Raw genomic sequence first — 19,869 nt, forward strand, 5'->3', positions numbered from 1 at the left:
CGTCATTGTTCTTTCTATATAATTGTTAATGGTGCTTAAATGTTACGGGGTGAATGTAATCTGAAATAATGAAATGCAATTATCTAAAGCAAAGAACAATGAAGCCCTAAGAAAATTAACATGCTATCAAAGCCAGGTTGAAGAAAAGACTGTTGTCATCACCCCTGTAAGGATACCTGTGAATAAAGGGATGACAAAAATCTAAAAGAATGCCAAAGTTTGAAGAAAACCCTAGTCACCCTTGTTATAGCAAAAAAAATAGGGTTAGGGTTTGGAAGACGTATGGTTTGGATGATCAGTGAAAAGTTGTATAAGCATCTGTGATAAATTTTGTATGTTTGATTGGTTGTTGGTCGCTGAGACTTCTCCTCCTGTGTCGATACATGTGATACCGCATGATTATAAAGGAAAGGACTTGGAACAAGGATTCTGTGAATGACTGCATCTCTTCTGAAGACCCTCGGTGACAGGCTCAAGAGGGAGTTGATCACTTCTTTCAACCCTTGTGAAAGGGAGAAAGCTGGTGCAGGAAAGAAGAAGCTAAAGTAAATTATAAAAGGATGAAACTCCTCCATTAATCACATCATTTTTGAATCAGGATTATTTTCCTTACAGTTGTTTTATTTTTGGGTCTCTCTGCAATCCCGGTTGGTTTATCACATTTCTAGCTCGCTACAAGTCTTATGGCACCGGATCTTCATTTGTATATGGCACTAGTCTCATAGAACTGTCCTGGCATATATCTTGCTCAGATCTTCATTCCTTTGTTCTCTCAGTTTTGGCACATCGCATGTATCTCAGTTCTAACATATCGCAGTTCTGGATATCGCATAGTCTAAGCATAGTGCATGAAAAACAGTATCATAGTCTTGGCATGTATTTCAATTCCGGCATCGCATGTGTTACAACCCTTGTATCCAAAATATATATATGCATTACATTCTTCGTAACTTGGCTTGGCATTGTAATTTATATATATGATCTGATCATGAAATCGCACGATGATATATGGTCTCTCTCTCATCATGATAATGGTATGGCCCGATGCCCCATAATCGTATGACTTGTTGGCCCAGGTGACACAGTGGCCCGATAGTAGTGCCCAGCAGTATCAGCAGGGTGGCCCAGGTAGCACAGTGGCCCGACAGCAGTATCCAGTGGTATCGGCATGGCCCCATCATAGCATGTATATATAAATACTATGGCAGACAGTGTCATGGTATGGCAGACAACATATATATGGTAGTATGTATGGCTTCATGCCATCGTATATATATGTATATATTCAGAGCAGTATAGAATCAAAGAAACCCATTGATTCAAATGTGTATGCACAGATCCTAACAGTATGTCATGTCAATGAATAGCACCAAGAAAATTGTATAGGCAGTATTGCTATGATTCAGTGATGACAGGATGACAATAAGAGTGTTCCCTTGATGACAACGCCTTTATATGGCGATATTATCTCAGCTCTTTTAAATTAGCCTCAGTTCACAAGCAAAGCTATGAACTGACTCTTGTTGATCCTTGGAGGCCTCATGTGATTGAAGAAGCTACCTACTTAGAAAGAGTAAATTAAAGGCGACAATCTGAAATTGAGAGTAGTGTAGTCCTCATACAAGAACCATTCTTGAAGCAAGTGTTCGATGATATGGAGAAGGAAGAAAGTCCCCTATGGATTTGAGCAAGCCCTCTTGTCTTAGTTGATGACCTTTTGATGTTGACACCTTCCTCTCTTCAAGTTACAGGTATGTCTTTAATATTTGGTTATATGCACTGACAACTTGTTTGTGACAGGATGAAACCTCTTCAATATTCAAGGAAGCATAAGGATAATGAGGGCTTCCATATAAAGAGAAATATGTCAGGCATAATGAACTATTTTGTAGAAGTCAAAAGAGCCTTCTCTTCAAATATATTTTGATGGTCTTCCACAATGAACTATATACCCTTGATATACATTATGTAGACAAATCTATTGTATGAGATAATCTTAGTCTTGCAGCTGCTACCTCCATAAGAGGGAGATGATTGTATATTGGCTGCAAGTTCTTTGAGAGCGGTGTATATGATGGGTTTGACTATTGTGAGATTCGACATGCAGAAATTTGTGTTTTCATGAGATTAGATATCCGTGATTCGATGCAGCAAGAGGCATGAAGCTCCATCACATCAGGACGGATGAACAGGTTGTTGTCCTCCCAAAGTCCTTAGGGAAGGTCAAGTTTTTAGCAAACATAGACAATAGAATAATCATTTCATCGAAGCCAAATAACAGAAAGGGGGCATATAGTTCCAAAACATTTTAAACTAAGTTTTGAAAAAAAATATGACACTAAACAAGAAACCATTCTGCGGAAACTTGAGAACCAATGAGAAACTTGCTTTCTGGAATGTAGGCAAATAAATGACAATATTTCTAACATTCACCAGATTAGATATTGTTAACAAGACACATTTGTAATACCTTGATTAGATTGCAGGTCCCAGATAGACATGATCGAAACCAGAAACTTATGCAACAAATTCAATTATTAATTGAATGCATAGTTAGAGCTATAATGACCTACATAAATGACATCATCAATGAGATATGCGAATCAAACTTCAAACTGTCAAGCAGTTACGATTTACGAGAATTGCAAGAAGAATTTAGAAATACACAGTATAATGCCTCACATAAACAGCATTACCAATAGGAGCTTATGCACCCCTAGCTTCAAACACTCGAGCAATAACAACCCCAAGAAAGGTAACATGCATTTAAAATCTGTAACTGTCTAGTTTATAGAAATACTAGTTGCATTTTTTAATACTTTTACAATAATAGATGCTTACATCTGATGAAAATCAATCAAAGGCATACAAGTTCGTCCAAACATTTCAGGAGCTGTCAAGATCACAAGTTGCGCCATGCACTTCCTAATCAAGTTCACACACTCGGTCATGGAGTCTCTGTTTTAAATGAAGAAATTATAAAAATCTACAGCAAGACCCCGTTTATTGCTAGATGATGCATTATTTCCTCAGAAACCGCATGCTGAGACACGCAGAATTCTGGAATTCACCTGCCATAGCCAACCTCATACTTGGATCTTCAGTCAGAAAATGTCAGGTACTCAATGAAAGGTTTTGGAGCTGAATTGATAGACAGAAGTTCGGATCTCTTAGCCATTTCAGAGTCCTCAAATTGAAAAGCAGGTGCGCATGTGCAGCCAACTAATGAATAGTGCGTTTCGGGATCTCTAGGTGGGGCTTTAACTAGCAGGCTACCATCATTGGAAAAGCTCTCTATATCACGAGTTGGATATGAGCCAAACCAAACAAATGGTGGCACAGTGTACTGCAATGTTTGACCTGCTCTAAGATCAGAACCCAATACAGTTTGCTTTATCACCCCATTAGGGTCAAGCTCAAAGACCTGACATTTGACAACCCAGGACTTAGCCGACAGTGCTCCACGGAGTATAATATGATATGCTCTTTTTTATAATAAAATTAAAAATAAAACTTGGAAATAATAAAACGATTCGAATTTACCAACCGTGAGAGGCTCTCCGAGGTAGAAATGCCACGTTTCGGCGCAAGGGATACGATGCAAATGGACGACGCTTCCAGATGGATGCAAAAATAAAATCGCATTGCTTATGGGTCTATCGACTTTGTCTAAACAAAGCCACATCCATGGTCATGTTAGCCCTTGCTGTTGTGTGATCATCTAATAAAATATAAAGACCGTGACCAGTGACAATACCATATCCTCATCAGACCATGGCTCTGAAACCCTAATTGCACAAAATAAAATCCCCAAATCCCAAAATACTGCGAACTATATTATATTACACGCACCAAAGATATACTTGACTCTGCAAATTATGTATAAGGAAATGAAACATGAAAAATGGAATTGATTGGGATTAACAAATTACACTGAGGCGGAAGAATAGATTTAGAAAGGGCCACGGAGGTGTCTCTCGATGTCTCTTTCAAAAACCCTCCTTCAGGATACGGTTGCATATCCAGCAATTCTCTCGTTTGTTCGCACGTTAGGGTTGCCTCTGATGTTGCTGTGGCGGCCGCCATTGAAATGATATTTCTCACGCATGATTTCTGAGCTAGCTTTTATCAACGGCAATTCCTATTTCATCGCCTATAGAATAGTTAATGCCCTCTGACATGCAGCATTTAACTATCGCCCTCCCTCTTGATGATGCTATCTCGATGAGCATGCTTTCACTGAAAGGGGATAGTTAAATGCCTGCATGTGAGGGGGCATTAACTATTCTATAGGCGATGAAATAGGAATTGCCTTTTATCAACACTTCGGGAAATTGATTAGTAAAAGGGGATAGTTAAATGCCTGCATGTGAGGGGGCATTAACTATTCTATAGGCGATGAAATAGGAATTGCCTTTTATCAACACTTCGGGAAATGGAGTTGTCTATAATGCGACTTTTTGGAGATTCCGGTGACGGAATCCGGCGGAAGAAATTGAAGTTAATTCTTGATTTGTTGCAGTTAAAACGGTTTTTTAATTGCACATTTGGATTCAGCACCCTGGAAAACCCCTGGGACGCTTTCATTGTACAGAAACTAGCTATCAAACTTGCGATTCCAATAAATTCCTGCCGGATTTCGACCGGAAAAACCTGTCGGAAAGGCTTTCAAAAAGTCGCGTTATAGACAACTGCTCGGGAAATTGATCAGTAAAGACTTGTGTCGTATAATAGGATATTCCTTCAAGAGATTCATAATGGGGGGAGGTATCAACACTTCCTTCTTAGCCCTAATCCCTAAGGAGTCTAACCCCTCCTCCTTTTCCAGATTCTACCCTATTTCTCTTTGTAATGTTCCTCACAAGGTTATTTCGAAGTTGCTCACCTCTAGACTCAAAAAATCCTGCCACAATTGATCTCGGTCAATCAGGGCGGATTCGTGTCGGGTAGGCAAATCTTTGACAACATAATCCTTCTTCAGGAAGTTATAGACTCAAGTTGGAAAAGAGGGGATCAAGGCATGGTAATTAAACTGGATATGGCAAATTCCTTTGACAAGGTAAGGCATAGTTTCCTAGTTTCCTATTGAAGGTTCTGAAAAAACTAGGGTTTGATGCAACATTTACAAAATGGATTGCTCTATGCATCTCTTCTCCATGTATAGAGCCTTTGGTTAATGGCCGAGTGGTGAGAATTTTAAAAGCTTCTAGGGGTATGACTTCCCCCTCTCTTGTTTTCTCTATATAGTAATGGCAGATTCGTTGAGCATAAGACTGGAGCATGAAAGAGAAACCTGGAAACTGCTAGGCATCAGATATAAGGAGGGGATCAGAAGTATTAACCATGGGCAATTTGCAGATGACACTATCTTGTTAGGAGGAGCCTCTATGGTGATTGCCAAACGATTTTAATTTAATTTAGATAAGTTTCTCAACGCCTCTAGAGGAGACACAAATGACAACAAAAGTTATATCTACACTTGGAACATCTCTCCTCAGAAAGCCAAGAAGATCGAAGAAATTATGGGATTCAAGACTGTTCAGTATTGGAAGGACTCCAATTATTTGGGAATTTCAATATTCCTAAGGAGAGCAACTCCCTACATGTGGTAACGAGTCCTAGACAAAATCAAAACCAAAATTGTGAATTGGGGGGGAATCTGGTTGAATAATGTGGGCAAGACAATATTAGTGAAATCATTGTTATCATCCATTCCTCTGTATCAATTCTCAGCTCTTCGGGCACCTAATTATGTTTTGCATCAGCGTGCCATATATATCAAGAATTTTCTATGGGAGGGAGGGAAGCATAATAATAAAAAATTCCACTTGGTAAACTAGAAGACTATCAGAGCGCCAAAATAACATGGGGGGCTTCGAATCTGTGACTCTGTAACACGCCTCCTCTCACATCTACCCACTTTCACTTAATTACCTGGAGTAAACATGAGATGAGGGGCTACTATGATATGACTCAACCTCCTAGATGTCCTTAAGGAAATGGAGTCGCCACAACAAGACCTTACCGACTTCCCTCAGGTGCCACAGGACCTCCAAGAGTAACCCAACCCTTCCCGTGTCCAACTCTTGAGACAACTCACATTTTCCCTGACCTAGAGTCCCAGTTGCTCCCTTGCCAAGGCCTCCATGTGACTATGGGTTCTCAGTCACTCCCATAGGGCTGCATCAATGTGACTGTAGCCTTTTTCTGTCAGTGTTTTGCCAACAACTGCAAGAATTAAGGCTATTTTCTAGGGCTAGGGCTTAACCTCTACCTAGAAGACTATAAAACTTCCAAAACTCATGAAAGACATGAAGACAATGCTTGTAAACCAAAAACTGGAATCAGGAATTGACTTGACCATCCTCAACTGGAACTGGCATTCTGTCAGCTATAGGTCATGAATGCAAGTCTGAACATAAGAGACTAAAAACTTATCAGAGGTTTAACAAGAAGGGTTTCTACCCTTTCACATTAGTTGTCATAACATCACTTAGGGCTTGCATCCATTATTCATTCAATTACAAGTAAAAACATGAATAGAACCATGACTGAGATCTGTCATATAACCATGCTTATAACTAGCATATAACTAGATAAATAACAATGAGAGAACAACCACTAAAGCCACATTATAACAAGTACATTTACTCATTGAAGCAAGAAAAAATTAGCTCTTGTTAAACATAGGCAAAAGCCAACCAGGTTTGGGACTTCCACATACCACCCGACTAGAGATTGGTTGAACCAAATCTTTCTTTCAGCCAATCACCTCTACGCCATATCCCAAGCATGAATGTGGGATCTCATGGGATAAATCAATCCATAAAAAACCAAGGGAATCCAAAGTTTAGACCACCTCCACCATCACCATACCATGATCTCACCTAAACCGGTCTCGAGATCACAAAACCAAACCAAGCTTGGATGCCTCATAATTTCTTATCCAATACCTTGAGGAATTTTCCCATCTCCACCCTCAGGCTTTACCGTGTATCTTCCCATTACCGTTCAAGGGATTCCTAGGCCTTTGAGAATTTTCCCGAAACCACCTCACCCCGGATTTTGAAATCTTTCGGTAATCCAAAGCTCAAATCGAGAACAACCCCATCACACCATGGCTATCCGAAAATGGCAAGGCTAGGCTAAAATCCACTGTCGAAACCCGACAAAATCCATGCCAGTGACAACAAAGGAACCAAATACCAACATCCACATAACATGCATGTCAAAACCAACTAGGAAATCATACATGCAACCTGTTACATGCAAGTATTCCCATTGAAGCTACTCGATCCTTGTCTTCCTTTGCTTTCCTTGTCTTTCCCTTTGCTTTTCCTTTCCTTTCATTTGTTTTCCTTGCCTTTCACGTCCTTCCTTTGCTTGCTTGCTTTGTTTCTCCTCTTGGCGCTTTTCTCCTCTTTGAGACTGACTCTAAAACTGAACTGACAAAAGGCTTGAACTGACAAAAAGCTACCCATTGTTCCTCAAAAGCCTTTTTATCATTGAGGCCCCTATTTTCTTCAATTTCCATTATTTTCCTACATTTTCCTCCTCGCATGCAACTTGTGACCTTTCACCTTCCTGTTCTCCTAATTTTCATTATTTTCATAAATAATGTGCCAAAATACCTTATGCCTTTTCAAAGCCTTTGCCAATTTCCTTAGCCATAAACACATCAAGTGATGCGCACTAGGATATATTTCCAAACATTCAGCTTGGAATAAGTGTCCCTTGACCATGGTCTTATTTTTCCTTTATTAACTTTTATTACATGAACTTTTGACCCGAGTCTGTTATAGACTCTTCTTTGGTCAATCAGGCCATGGGGGCCAAACTCTTCTGGCTACTAAAAATGAGGCCTGAAAATTGGTGGGCGCAGGTGATGAGAGCTAAATATTTGCATCAGCACAACAACAGGGAAGATCACATCGAATCAACTCAAGATTCTCCTATCTGGAAACTCCTCCAGTCATCTTCAGCCCTTATCTTAAGTAATCTCTACAAAATTCTAGGGAAGGGTAATTCGATTAGCATTTGGTTGGACCCGATCCTGGGTCATCCACCTTTAGGTCTAGATCCCTCAATCTCCCCTCTAAAGGAGCATTTGTTGCAGGCCGGAGTCGTCCACTTAGATCAAATTTCCAATTGGGACAGGCTGGGCCTCTGGACATGATGTAAATTTGATAATACCCCAACTCATTTGATCCCTATTCGAGATATCTTGAAAAATAAATTAATCAACTATGACCAAATAGCCCCAAAGTCTTCAATATAGAGAAAAATATGGAAGAAAAATGCAATTCCCAAAGTAAACTTATTTTGTTGGCTACTCTCCCACAAAAGAATTCTCACTGCCGATACCAAACCCCCGTTGACAAATATGAGAAGGTTTTAAAACTCTAAAGAGGGGTTCATAAATAGAAATTAAATACCCTCCTTAAGTAAAATAATGAGGAAATTAGTACAATGGATCCACCTCAAAAATGTAATTAAAACCCTCATTTGAATATGGCCTTCACAAAAAAATTAAAATAAAGATCCTTAAGCTCACGACCAGGTAGGGAGAATGGCTCAAATTTTATTTTTCAAAAATCTTGTATGAGAAAATTCCTTGATATCTCAACTGGTAAACCTTAAAATATTGTGTTATTTTTGCAGAACGTAGATGTTAACAAAAGCTTTCGAACAAGATAATGATGGTTGTTTCCCTAGCTCTTGATTTGTGAAGAAAAGGGTTCCAAATACCAGAGAAGAGGATGAGAAATTTCTTAATTTTTTTTCTAAGTTTATAAGATGTCAAACCAGGAAAAAGGCTCTTGCACCAGGGAATGAATCTTGGTTTCTTAGGGATCTCGGTCATAGACGAAAGGAGCTCCAAATGTTTGTGACTTTCAAATGATGAATTCCTTGTCAAAAATTCCACTGGAAAATTTCTCTAAAATATTCGATTTTTTTTTTGTAAAAAATTAAGGATTAAATATTTGACACTGAGAGCAAGAATCAATCCCTAAAGAGCTTGCAATTTGGTGAATTTGTGCCCAAATTGTTGACAACTTGCTAGCAAAATTTACAAATGAATTTATGAGTCACAAATAAAAATAAAAATCTTTTTATGGTTGCAGCTTCACCAATAACTACCCAGTCTACAAAAATATTTGATAAGCCAAACCCTTGCTTCTAGACTTCAGATCTACAAAACCTTTAGAAAACCCCACAAATATATACAAGGATTATGCTACAAATTATTTACAGTATTTACAATTTTTTTAGCTCTAAAAAGAAGATTTATCTTCATTGCACAAATTAAATTTTGAAATAATTTAAATGGATATATATTTTTTTTCTTTTAGTTCAGGGCCATGGCCAAGTCACTGCAAAACAATCATTAGATAAGCTGAGGAATCAAACATTATGAAGTCACTTCAAAGTCTACGTACTTGGGGTTTCCAAGGGATGAATAATCTCGTGATTTCTCTACACACTTAAGAGATAAATTGTTAGTTTCAAAAGGGGTTTAGATACACATTTAAACCCCTCAAGATCTAGAGATGCCTGCTAAATCGAATGAGATTTTTTTTTTCTCTAGACCCTAACACCTAAAGCAAGATACCTATGCTAACAAATGATCCAACTACTGGCTATTGAAATGCCAATATTCATTATTACAAAATTAGAGCATTAAAACATATTTGTCAGCCCAGGCAGTAACTCTCCAAAGGCAGAAAAACTGATTGGTGTATTATTCCATAGGTAACCCATTTTTATATACAATAGGGAGTGATTGTTCAGTTCATCTCCCGATGACTGTTCACCTTCCCAATTTATTTATTTACATAAAATTCCCAATCATGAAGATTAGGTGTCAACATTCCCCCCCTTAATCTGAAGGGATGTTGGTGAGTCCAAGCATCATTCTGAATCGTTCAAGCTTTTCCTTTCCAAGTGCTTTGGTGAAGATGTCTGCAATTTGCTCATTTGTGGAACAATGACGGAGATGGATTGTTTTGGCCTCAACATGATGTCGAATCAGATGATATTTAGTATTGATACGCTTTGTTTGATCATGGAACTTTGGATTCTTGGCCAGTTTTATTGCAGAGGTGTTATCAATCATGAGTGGAGTTGATTGTACTTGTTTTACCTGCAAATCTTCAAGAATTTTCCTGAGCCACACAATTTCTTTCGCTGCTTCAGCTGTTGCCACGTATTCTGCTTCTGTTGTGGAATCTGCTGGAACTGATTGTTTGCGTGATCTCCAGGAGACAGCTCCTGATCCAAGACTCATAGCATATCCTGAGGTAGATACCCCAGTTTCTTTGTCTCCATCGAAGTCTGAATCAGAGTATCCAATCAAGCTGAAGTCGTCCACCTGTGTATACTTGATTCCAAGGTCTTGAGTTCCCTTCAAGTACCTTAGAACTCTTTTTGCAGCAGACCAATGTCCCTCACAAGGCTTTTGCATGAACCTGGAGAGGATTCCAACAGTAAATGAAATGTCTAGTCAGGTAGTAGTGAGGTAGATGAGACTTCCTACAAGCTGTCTATACTTTGTTGCATCCTCAAATTCCTTTCCTTCAATAGATGTGAGCTTTAAGTTTTGTTCCATTGGAGTAGAAAGAGGATTACATTTTGTCATGCCAAATCTGTTTAACAAATCTCCAATGTATTTCTTTTGAGAAAGAAATATGGCTTTTGGATGTTGGGTTACTTCAATGCCAAGATAGTTGGTGGGCTCCAGTATTGTAGCAATAATGCTACAACTCCTAGAACTCCCTTCTTTAATTTTATCAACCCGGTAGTTCGTAACAAACTTGGAAGCGACGGTGCTGTATGCACAAGTACTAGCTCTTGCCGCAACTGTCACTTGGTCAGCTGGCACAAGTCCACTAGGAGCTTAAGCCAACTTCTATGAGCTCTTAGAAGAAGCTTTTTAATTGATGGATGAAAGCTAACTCGAAGGAAGCTAATATAATTGCAAAAAGAAACTGAAAGCCAAAAAGAAATGCAAACCCTAGCAAACCCTAATTCTACCAGCTAGTCCTACTGACGCAAAGGAGAGCATGCAAACTACTAAAAGAGATGTCATTACTTCTATGAAGGTAAAATACATGTGTCTAGACTACCTCTATCTGAAGAAAACATCTTTTTGTATCTTTGTTTAAGTTGTTGGAATTATCATGCATGTGCTTCTAACTATTTTTGACTGTGCAGAGGTGGATCAAGGAGGAGAAATGCTTGGGAAAGATTGGGAAGGTTCAGAGAGGGTCTAAGGGGTCCCTAACACCCTTCCAGAGAGTCTCACAAAGTTTGGCTGCCAAGAAACCGTGTTTATGAGCTTTTACAGGAAGTCTGCAGGGGTTCTACAGGAAGTTCTGTAATTCTTCTACAGGACGTTTCGTGATTGGGTTTTTGACTGATAGGTGAGTGGGATAGAATGCATGAATGGGTAGGGAGGTAGGGTAGGGGCCTGGAATGACCCAATGACTGAGGGATGAGGTGATGAGAGGGTGTGGAAGTCTAGCTTGCATCAAAGAAGGTTTAGGCAATGGAAAGGCAAGAAGGTAGGGTTACGTGGCAAAAGAGCAGATGGGAGATGAGGAAAGAGACTTGGTGATGGAGGAGCTGATCTGGACGAGGCTCAGATGAACGAGGAGGTGATGAAGGTGCCCTGCATAGTGTTTACCTGATCAAACCAACTACGTCTTGCATACAATCAAAATATTAGATGATCTATCTAACAGTTTAATGAGATCATTGAACAACAACCTTATTCATGACAAGAATCACGTACAACATGTGAACAAAACATTATCAAAGAGATATAAACGCATGACTAACTCCTACCAATCCATCCTAAACATAAAAAGCTACTTCAACCATCAAAAGCAACCTAAGTAACAAAGCACAAATTAAATCTAAAGAGCAGACTTTATTTTAAGAATGCAGCGAACACACATAAAGATAAACAAGGGAGGTACTGGGCGCTTGAGATGGGCCCAACCCCAAGAGCTACAGCCTCCCAAGAGAGATTTAGAGTTGGTGCAAAGCTGGATTCATCTTTATTAATCAAGAATGAAGAGTTACATCAAAACTGTCCACAAGGAGAGCTTGAGAATGAGCTGAAAGCAAAGCTAATCTATTGCCTACAAATCGAATTACAAAATGACTACAACAAGGCTATGAAATGACTAACTACTAGCTACTATCTACTGGCTAACTAGCTAACATCCACTGGCTAACCAAAATGAGGCCCTAAGCCTTCTTATTTATATAATTTGAGGACCCAACAGTCCTCCTAAAATTTAGGGACTCGGCTGCCCAAGACTTGCAGTTAACAGCAGTCCTACTTGACTTGCTTGGCTGCCCTTGTGTTGATTGATTCGGTGGCCCTTGAACTCCGAGCTGATGGTGGAGAATTCGAGGTAAGGGCCCATAAATGAAGGGGACACCTTCCTACAAATCCTCTCCCTTGTCTTCCCACGAATTTGGCTGCCAAGTGCTCATTAAGACCTTCAATTTTGTCTCCAAATTGACCAAAAAGGCTACACAACGCACCCATTAGACTTGTTGGCATAATGACTAACCAAATTCACTCTATTAACATAAATATAATAAAAAACATGCAATAAACTAATGAGAATGGTGGATTAAGTCAAATTAGGAGGTTGAATGAGCCCAAATAATTGTCCATTTTTGGGGCTCATCAATAGTAATGAACATAGCCCAAATCAGTCATTTCAAAACTTTTCCCCAATTCCTTCTTTATGGATGCAAGGTAGCTTTCATTGTTCCCTGTCATTAAAATATTATCTACATATACCACAAGATACACAACTGTTTTGCCAACTTTCTTGACAAATAAAGTTGCATCATCAAGATCAAAATGATTGAAGTTGAGTTTCAAAAATTGCTCAGTTAGTTTTTCATACCAGGCTCGCGGTGCTTGTTTGAGGCCATACAAGGATTTCACAAGTTTGCATACTTTATGTTCATGTCCTTTCACAGCAAATCCTTCAGGCTGGGACATAAAAACATTCTCTTTTAGATCTCTGTAGAGCCTCAAACTTGCACTTGATTATCCATCATTACCTACAGCTTTTCTTCACTTATCCCTCTCTTTTGCTCTATTTTCCGCCCAGATCATTACATTTGATGTCTCTAAGCATAATTAGTTAACTTTGCTTATGTTTTACTGTTGGTTTAGATTTTTGACATATAAACAGAGTTTTCGCAGCTGTTCAGCAATTCCGCAGCTGTTCAGAGATTCCGCAGCCTTTTTGTTGTTTGATATGCTCTACGTGTCTTCTCAAGGAACGAGCCACATGGGCATGTTGGGTTGGATGTACACATGGATCGTATGCTATTGGTTGAGCCAAACCAGTCACGTATGCCCTTGGTCAACGCAGGTACTCCCTCGGTCAAACGGTCAAGTTCTAAATGGTGGCATGAGAGCCGTGAACAGTTGGGACACGGAACCGTAGCTGGCACCTCCTCCACGCCACGAGGACAGCTAAAGACAGGATCCAAGCATAGATTTGTCTCCCATGATGACCGTTTCCCTTAAAAGTGCACGGAGTTACCTACGTGTTTGCTGCACAAGCTAATTAGCTAAGACTGCGTGTTGCTGCGTAGTTAATAGGTTAGGTTGTAGTTGCTTAATTCACGCAGAGAGTAGTTGCCTATATGCTTATAAATAAGCGTGTGCCAACGCTTGTAGATTAGCTTTTGGAGTATTGTAATTGCTGCGCTGATTCTGTTATAAAAACTCTGTTTTAGAAGGCTGTTCCTACAGCACTTTTCACTGTATTTTGACATGCTGGTTTTATAAAAAGAAGACTGTTCTGTTCACCTTTTCGTAGCTGATCTTTTAAGTTGGTTGCATGGATGGAGGGCCCCCATCTATGACAGCCCGTGTACATAGTGTTTGGTTTCATTTTCATGCTTTCAGCAATCTTTATTTCTTTCATCATGTATGATAGTGTACCATTTGATCTTATGTCATTTCATTTCCAGCCTTTATTTTAAACTGATCAGTATTGTTCTTTTGCAGGTTTTTAACCCGGGATTGTTTTTGTCTTTGTGTATTTGCTTTATATCTGATGGTATTTTCAGTTGACAGATTCAAAGTTGCTGCCTTTACTCTATTTTCATAGCTGATTTCTAGTTTAGTTTCTCAAAGTTGTATGTTAACATATGGATGGTCTCTTTATCATAAATTGTTCATCTTTAAGAGATCAGATTACTAATAAATTACAGCTGGCTTTGAGTACTTTTTAGACTAATCTTTAACTACTTTCTAATCGTGCTTCACATAATTCCATGTGCTGAAAGTAGAGAGTTAGGAAGAGTCGAACATTATAACTAGTCTTTAAAGTAGATTTTTCTTATTTTTGATCACTTTTTAAACTCATCTCTAACTACTTCCTAATCGTGTTTTACATAGTACCATATGTTGGAAGCAGAGAGTTAGGAAGAGATAAACATTATCATTGGTTTTTAAAGTGATTTTCTCACCTTTTTATTTGCAGCAGCATGAATGGTGTCTAGTGCCATTAGAAAGTGGTTCTTTGCTTTCAGTTCATTTCAAGTTATTTATTTCTTTCAAGCTTTTTCTTTGCAAGTTTAGAAGGTAGTTAGAAATCACCTGTAACACACACTCACTCATCTAGAAATCACCTTACACACACACTCACTCATCTGTTTATAAAAACTCCATTCCATCTTAGGAAGATAAATTGACCACAAACAACACCCCCAAACGACAAAAAGATCTAAGAGGTTGCTTAAGTACATATAGTACACCTTCACTTCATTAGCTTACGAGCCCCGGGTTGACAATTAATGACATCAATTTAGAAACACTAAATTGACTAAACATTTTGGCGCCGTTGCCGGGGAAGTGAAATTAAGTAGCCATATTCTTAGAAAAAAAAAACATAAAAATTTCAAGGAAAGAAGTTGATAACCTATCTAAGTATGCTCTCCTCTTGCACTTCAAGGTGATCTGGAGGATCAGAAAAGAGAAAGTTATTGATTTGGTAGTTTCTTGAGTATGCTCTCTTCTTGCACCTAGAGTGAACTGGAAGATCAGAAAAAGAACTATTAACTTGACTTGAAGAAAAATAATAAAAAAAATGACATGCATAGAGCTAGAGATTCTAGGGGAAGGTTTTTAGCTAGAGCTCGAAGTTCAATTTTTACAAGTCCATCTGCTTCAAGGGATAGACAAGAGACACCTCCCTTATCTCCAACCGACACTCCTAGTCCTAGAATTCCTGGAATTCAAGAGCCAAGAGTTGACTCTCCTACACCTTCTATTGAATTTGAACCAGGAAGAGATTCTTCTCTTTCTCCTACAGAAAGACCAATTGTAATTGAGGAAGTGGAATCATCTGAAGAAGAAGGAGAAATCTCTTCTCATTCACCTTTTGTAGAGGAACCAGAAGATTTTGAAATCCCTAGGAGAACCATCATGGCAGAGGAAGAAGGAGGTGGTAGAGGTAGAGGTAGAGGTAGAGGAGGAGGAGGAAACAACAACAACAATAATGGAGGTAGAGGTCCCCTTGGAGGAGGAAATAGAGATGGGGATAATTCATTTGGGTTTCCCATTGTTAATGAGGATTCCCGAGCCACTATGAAAAACATATCACCATCTGTCCTCCCAAATTTCCATGGGTTAAGGACTGAGGACCCTGAAACATTTTTATTTGAGTTTGAAGTGGTGTGTCGAACTTATGACTACCTGGATGACTCTCAGAAACTCAAATTGTTCCCTTCAACACTGAAGGATCAAGCCTTGAAATGGTTCATGGGGTTACTCACTCAATCCATTAGGTCTTGGGATGAAATGAAACAGACATTTTTGGATAGGTATTTGGACTATTGTATGCCTACTAATCACAAGGACGAGGTTTTTAAAATGATACAAAGAGAAGATGAGAGCTTAGAAGATTTACTTGAAAGATTTCAATATAACTTGAAAAGAGCAAAAATGAGTAGCTTGGATGAAGAGACCTTAAAAGCCCTCTTATTAAAAGCCATTAGGGATGAATGGATAGATATCTTAAACATGATGGGGAAAGGGGATATTTCTCAACTTTCACTCAATGATATAGCAGAACTTTGTATCCATCTCTCAAGAGGCAAATCAAAAACTCAAAAAGGGCCTAGAGATCCTTCTCTCCTTAGAGCAAATAAATCTGCAACAGGATCAGTAAGTAGGGCTGAAATCGGCAATATGCTTGATGAATTCAAAACTGACATCTTAGGGAGTCTTAGTGAACAACTAGATACCCTTAAGATTCACAATAAACAAAAAGCAGAAGCTAAGGCTTTGGCCATTTTTTGCCCGAAATGTAGAAAGAAACATGCTTTAAGGGAATGTCCCTTGGACACACACGTTGTAGAAACATGTGTAATTTGCTCAGAAACTCATGAGACTAAGGTTTGTCCTTCAATACCTGGCCTCAAAGCAGTCTTTCAAGAGGATCCAGATACACTTGAATCTCTCTGTTTTATTGCAAGGAGACCTTGGCAAGGGCAACAGAATCAAGGGTTTAACAACTCTATGAATTCTCAATCCCAACCAAATTGGAATCCTTGGCAACAACCTTGGCCTCAACCTCAAAATGCTTTTCAAGCATGGATGCAAAGCATGCAAAATCCTTATGGGAGATTTGCTCAATTCTATCAATATCCTCCATCATTTCAGAATCAGCAGGCTCCACAACTTCCAAATCAAGGTCAACAACTATCATTGCCATACCCTCAACAACAACAACCTCCTCCACAAAATCAAAATTCTCAACTATCGCTTCAATCCCAGCAGAAATCAAATCAACTTCCCTCTCAGCCATTACCAAATCCAAATAATAGGAACCCTCAAAATGCTTACATGATGGAAGGTCAACCATTCCCTACCTATATGGTTTTTCCTCTCAATGAAGTACAACTCAGATCAGGTAGAATCTTAGATCAACCTTCTACAAGTGTTCAACAACCAAGCATTTCTGAGGAAGAATCTCTCAAAGTCAATAAGGGTTCTGAAGTATCACTTCAAAACCAAAATATCCAAAAAGAAAAATAATCAACCTCTACAACTCCCATAGTTGAGCAACCTACACCTTTAGCTACACCTCCTTTTCCTGAAAGATTACAAATTGACAAAGGAGTGGAAAAGCAAATATGGGTGCCTGACTATAGTTTTCTAGATGAATTGAAGAATGTCTGTATCAAGATCCCCTTGTTACAAGCCATTAAGGAAATTCTCATTCTAGCGAAGACAATAAAGGAGTTGAGTTTGAAGAAAACAGGAAAGAGAACTAGAGATACCAAAAGGATACATCTAGTTGGAAAAATTGCAGACATTATGATGGGTAAGATTACCATGCAAAAGTATGTGGATCCCGGTAGCCCTATTGTCAAAACTCATATTAATGGGGTTGAAATCCCAAATACTTTGATTGACTTAGGAGCCGCGATCAACATCATGAGTAGACAGACCATGGATCAGTTAAAGCTTCCTAACCTTCTCTTTACACCTACTTTACTGCAGCTTGCAGATAGATCAATCATTAAACCTGATGGTGTATTGGAAGACATTCCAGTCTCCCTAGACTCTTGGGAATATCCAGTTGATTTTATGATTTTAACTCCCAAGAACAATCTAGGAGGACATCCTCTTATCTTAGGAAGACCTTGGTTAGCAACAGCTGATGCTTTTATCAGTTGTAGGTCTGGGGACATGTATATATCAGATGGTAATTCCACCAAGAAATTCAACTTGTATCCTCCAGCAAAGGCAATAACAGAAATAGGAGAAGATGAGTGGGTTGATGATGAGGATACTATTCAACCTGTTCTAACCATCTCTGAGATCAGTGAGGATAGTCAAATTCTAAATACATTAGAAAATTTTGAAATACCTTTAGAATATGACTCTACACAGTTTCAGTTAGATGCAGACATTGAATATCTCTCCTCTAGACAGATGTCTCTCTTCTCAATGGAAGAGTTTGGTAGTTCTACAGTTGAAATCCTTCCAGGAAAAACATTGAACATTAACAAAAACTTGGAAAGACCACAACAAGAAGAATTAACTAAACTTTTGCAAAAACATTCCACTGCATTTGCATGGGAATACACTGACATGAAAGGAATCGATCCTAAGACTTGTATTCATCACATCTATATTGAAGAAAACAACAGACCTATTAGGCAACCACAAAGAAGGATGAATCCAAACCTTAGGGAAATCGTGAAAGAAGAACTCCAGAAATTGCTCAAGGTAAACTTCATTTACCCCATTTCAGATAGCCAATGGGTTTCTCCCTTGGTTATAGTGCCCAAAAAGAATGGTAAATGGAGAGTTTGCATTGATTATCGAGAATTGAACAAGGCAACCTTAAAGGATCATTTCCCTCTACCTTTTATTGATCAGGTACTAGACACTTTAGCAGGTAAAAAGTATTTCTCATTCTTGGATGGTTTTAGTGGGTATAATCAAATTCAGGTAGCACCTGAAGATCAAGACAAAACCACATTTACTTGTCCTTGGGGAACTTTTGCCTACCGAGTACTCCCTTTTGGATTGTGCAATGCACCCGCTACATTTCAAAGGGCTGTACTAGGAATCTTTTCAGATCTGATTCATGATTGTGTAGAGGTATACATGGACGATTTCACAGTTTATGGTAATACATTTGAAGAAGCTTTGGAAAATTTGGAAAAAGTACTGATAAGATGTAAGGAAACAAATCTTTCTTTAAGTCATGAAAAGTGTTTTATGATGTTTACTGAAGGGATTGTTTTAGGACATCATATTTCAGGAGATGGGATTAAGGTTGATAGATCTAAAGTTGAAGTCATCTCTAAGTTACCTGTTCCAAATTGCCAGAAAGATGTTAGAAGTTTTCTTGGGTTTACTGGATACTACAGAAGATTTATTGAAAACTTCACTAAGATAGCATCTCCTCTTTTCAAATTACTTACCAAACACTGTGAGTTCAAATGGGATCCTGAATGTCAATCTGCCTTTGAAGCTTTAAAGACTAGAATATCTGAAGCACCCATCTTAAGGGGGCCAAATTGGAAACTCCCTTTCCACATTTCTACTGATGCTTCAGATACAGCTCTAGGAGCTGTTTTGGGACAAAAGGATTTGATCCCTTATGCCATTTATTACACAAGTAAGAATTTGACTCCCACTGAGTTAAATTATACTGTTACAGAAAAAGAGTTCTTAGCTGTGGTACATGCGATCAATAAGTTTAGACACTACATAACCGCTATGAAACCTTTGTCCATACTGATCACTCTGCCATAAGATATTTAATGAACAAACCTGTTACCAATGGTAGAGTTACAAGATGGCTTTTACTCTTACAAGAATTCAACATTACTGTGTTAGATAGACCTGGAAAACAAAACACAGTAGCTGATTTCTTGTCTAGAATCCAAAACACTAATGAGGATTCTCCAGTAGAAGATAAGTTTCCAGATGAATACTTGTTTGCAGTAACTACCAAGACTCCTTGGTATGCAGATATGGCTAATTATCTAGTTACAGGGAAGCTACCTCTACACTTATTTCCTAATGAGAAAAGGAAAATCATTCAGGAGAGTTCACATTATTCTTGGATTTCTAATGAATTGTTCAAAACAGGGCCAGATTGTATAATCAGAAGGTGTGTTCGGGAAGATGAAATGCCTGACATCCTTAAGGCATGTCATGATGAACCATGCGGCGGGCACTTTGCTGACAAGAGGACAGCCTATAAAATCCTTTCTCTAGGATATTATTGGCCTTCTCTCTTTAAAGATGCAAAGCAGTATGTTAGAAGGTGTGACAGCTGCCAAAGAGTTGGG

General features: G+C 38.7%; 1 protein-coding gene across 1 annotated transcript; it reads right to left on the reverse strand.

The window, feature by feature from the left end:
• Positions 1–2,736: 2,736 nt before the first annotated feature.
• LOC149252815 (uncharacterized) lies at positions 2,737–4,257 on the reverse strand. Its single transcript, XM_089459814.1, has 3 exons — positions 3,933–4,257; positions 3,548–3,669; positions 2,737–3,424 (listed from the first exon to the last, which is right to left on the reverse strand). The coding sequence occupies exons 1-3, from the start codon at positions 4,084–4,086 to the stop codon at positions 3,101–3,103; spliced, it is 600 nt and encodes a 199-aa protein (XP_089315940.1). The 5' UTR covers positions 4,087–4,257; the 3' UTR covers positions 2,737–3,100.
• Positions 4,258–19,869: the final 15,612 nt, after the last annotated feature.

Source organism: Pinus tabuliformis, chromosome 7 (assembly GCF_031772625.1).
Source record: "Pinus tabuliformis cultivar Carrire ecotype Pingquan chromosome 7, CPIR1, whole genome shotgun sequence".
Lineage (NCBI taxonomy): Eukaryota > Viridiplantae > Streptophyta > Pinopsida > Pinales > Pinaceae > Pinus > Pinus tabuliformis.